The following is a 2228-nucleotide window of genomic DNA, read 5'->3' as shown; positions in this document are numbered from 1 at the left end:
ATAATAGTGAAGCAAGTGTGGCAAAATCTTAACTGTTGGGTTTGGGTAGTCAGTATGGGCTATCAGTGTATTTTCCTCTAGTAAAGGGACACACATTTGTTGTATATATTTGAAAACTTTCATGATAAAGCATTTTTTAATCAGTTAAATAAGCCAAGAGGAGCTGTTAAAGAAATGAGCTTCCAAAAATCTTTACAACAGCACTGGAATATATGAACCCAGTAAGTAGAAAGCTTCCATTGCTGGGGAATGAATGTGTTTAAAAATTGTAAAGGATTCCAGGTCCAGGAGAGCATTTGGACAAGACTAAGTTAAGGCAATTCCCCTACCCCACAACTATTAGGTTGGTGCAAACGTAATTGCTATCTCAGATCGTGAATTTTAAATCATTTTAACTAGACTCAAACATATCTTTATTAATCAAAATAGGAACCATTACAAGCAACACATTTTTGCCAACAAGAAATAAATGTTTGTTTATTCCTGTAGCATAGAAGTCCATGCTTCAGGATTCGACGAACTCTTGGAAAGCATTTTCTGCTTCCTGATGGTTGTGGAAGTGTTTTCCCTGCAAAAAATTGTTGAGATGCTTGAAGTAGTGGTAGTTTGTTGGCGAGAGGCCAGGTAAATATGGCAGATGAGGCAAAACTTCATAGCCCAATTCATTCAAATTTTTTTTAGTTTATTTTTTATTGAAAGATAATCGCTTTACAGAATTTTGTTGTTTTCTGCCAGACCTCAACATGAATCAGCCATAGGTATACATATATTCCCTCCCTATTGAACCTCCCTCCCATCTCCCTGCCTATCCCACCCCTTTAGGGTGGTACAGAGCCCCTGTTTGAGTTTCCTGAGCCATACAGCAAATTCCTGTTGGCGATCTATTTTACATATGGTAATATAAGTTTCCGGGTCTTTTCATACATCTCACCCTCTCCTCCCCTCTCCCCATGTCCATAAGTCTATTCTCTATGTCTGTTTCTCCATTGTTGCCCTGTAAATAAATTCTTCAGTACCATTTTTCTAGATTCCGTAAATATGAGTTAGAATATGATATTTCTCTTTCTCTTTATGACTTACTTCACTCTGTGTAATACGTTCTGCTGCTGCTGCTGCTGCTAAGTCGCTTCAGTCGTGTCCGACTCTGTGCGACCCCATAGACGGCAGCCCACTAGGCTCCTCTGTCCCTGGGATTCTCCAGGCAAGAGTACTGGAGTGGGTGTGCGGCGGCGGAGTCGGCATCGGCTGCAGCGGGAGACTTTGGCGCGATGTCTCACACCATCTTGCTGGTACAGCCTACCAAGAGGCCAGAAGGCAGAACTTACGCTGACTATGAATCGGTGAATGAGTGTATGGAAGGTGTTTGTAAAATGTATGAAGAACATCTGAAGAGAATGAATCCCAACAGCCCCTCTATCACATACGATATCAGTCAGTTGTTTGATTTTATTGATGACCTGGCAGACCTCAGCTGCCTTGTTTACCGAGCTGATACCCAGACATACCAGCCTTATAACAAAGATTGGATTAAAGAGATCTACGTGCTCCTTCGTCGACAGGCCCAACAGGCTGGGAAATAGTTGAGTTTGCAAGCATTAGGGGGACGGGGGTGGGCTTGAAACACAGGTGTGTGCAGTGTGCTGTAGTGGAAGTTCTGTATTATAGTTATCCTGTTTCCATTTTGGTATACCCTAGCCAGAATTGAATGTATTAGATAAAATGTGATGATCTTGTTCAATCTGAAAACCCCTTTGCCCCCCCCTTTTTTTTACTTAAACATTTTTATGATGATTTAGATGGAAGTTGGTTTTTGTCAGTTAACGTTGGTTCCAGTCCCTCAAACTGTTCATACCTGCTTTATAACATCCACTGTACTAATCCTCCTTCAAGTTGGGGTGGGGAGTGGAGGCGCAGTTTAGTTACGTCCTCAAGATAAAGTCTTGGTGAAAAACAAATAAATGTTCTTTAGTTATAAAAAAAAAAAAAAAGAGTACCGGAGTGGGGTGCCATTGTCTTCTCCGATATTGGCCTGTAGTTTTCTTTTTTGTGTTGTCGTTGTCTGGTTTTGGTATCAGGGTGATGATGGCCTCGTAGAATGAGTTTGGAAGTGTCCTTCCTCTGCAATTTTTTGAAAGAGTTTTAGAAGGATAGGCATTAGCTCTTCTCTAAATGTTTGATAGAATTCTCCTGTGATGTTATCTGATCCTGGGCTTTTGTTTTTTTGGGAG

General features: G+C 41.0%; 1 protein-coding gene across 1 annotated transcript; it reads left to right on the top strand.

The window, feature by feature from the left end:
• The first annotated feature begins 1099 nt into the window (after positions 1-1099).
• On the top strand, positions 1100-1972 carry LOC102395986 (enhancer of rudimentary homolog). Its single transcript, XM_044931211.1, has one exon. It carries the CDS (start codon positions 1269-1271, stop codon positions 1578-1580), a length of 312 nt encoding a protein of 103 aa, XP_044787146.1. The 5' UTR covers positions 1100-1268; the 3' UTR covers positions 1581-1972.
• Positions 1973-2228: the final 256 nt, after the last annotated feature.

The sequence above is a fragment of the Bubalus bubalis genome, chromosome 18 (genome assembly GCF_019923935.1).
Source record: "Bubalus bubalis isolate 160015118507 breed Murrah chromosome 18, NDDB_SH_1, whole genome shotgun sequence".
NCBI lineage: Eukaryota > Metazoa > Chordata > Mammalia > Artiodactyla > Bovidae > Bubalus > Bubalus bubalis.
The sequence above is the reverse complement of the archived record's forward strand: the minus strand, read 5'-3'. Positions and strand labels throughout refer to the sequence as shown.

Excerpts from the sequence above, each read along its gene's own strand:
- LOC102395986 (XM_044931211.1), top strand. The coding sequence starts at position 1,269 with ATGTCTCACACCATCTTGCTGGTACAGCCTACCAAGAGGCCAGAAGGC.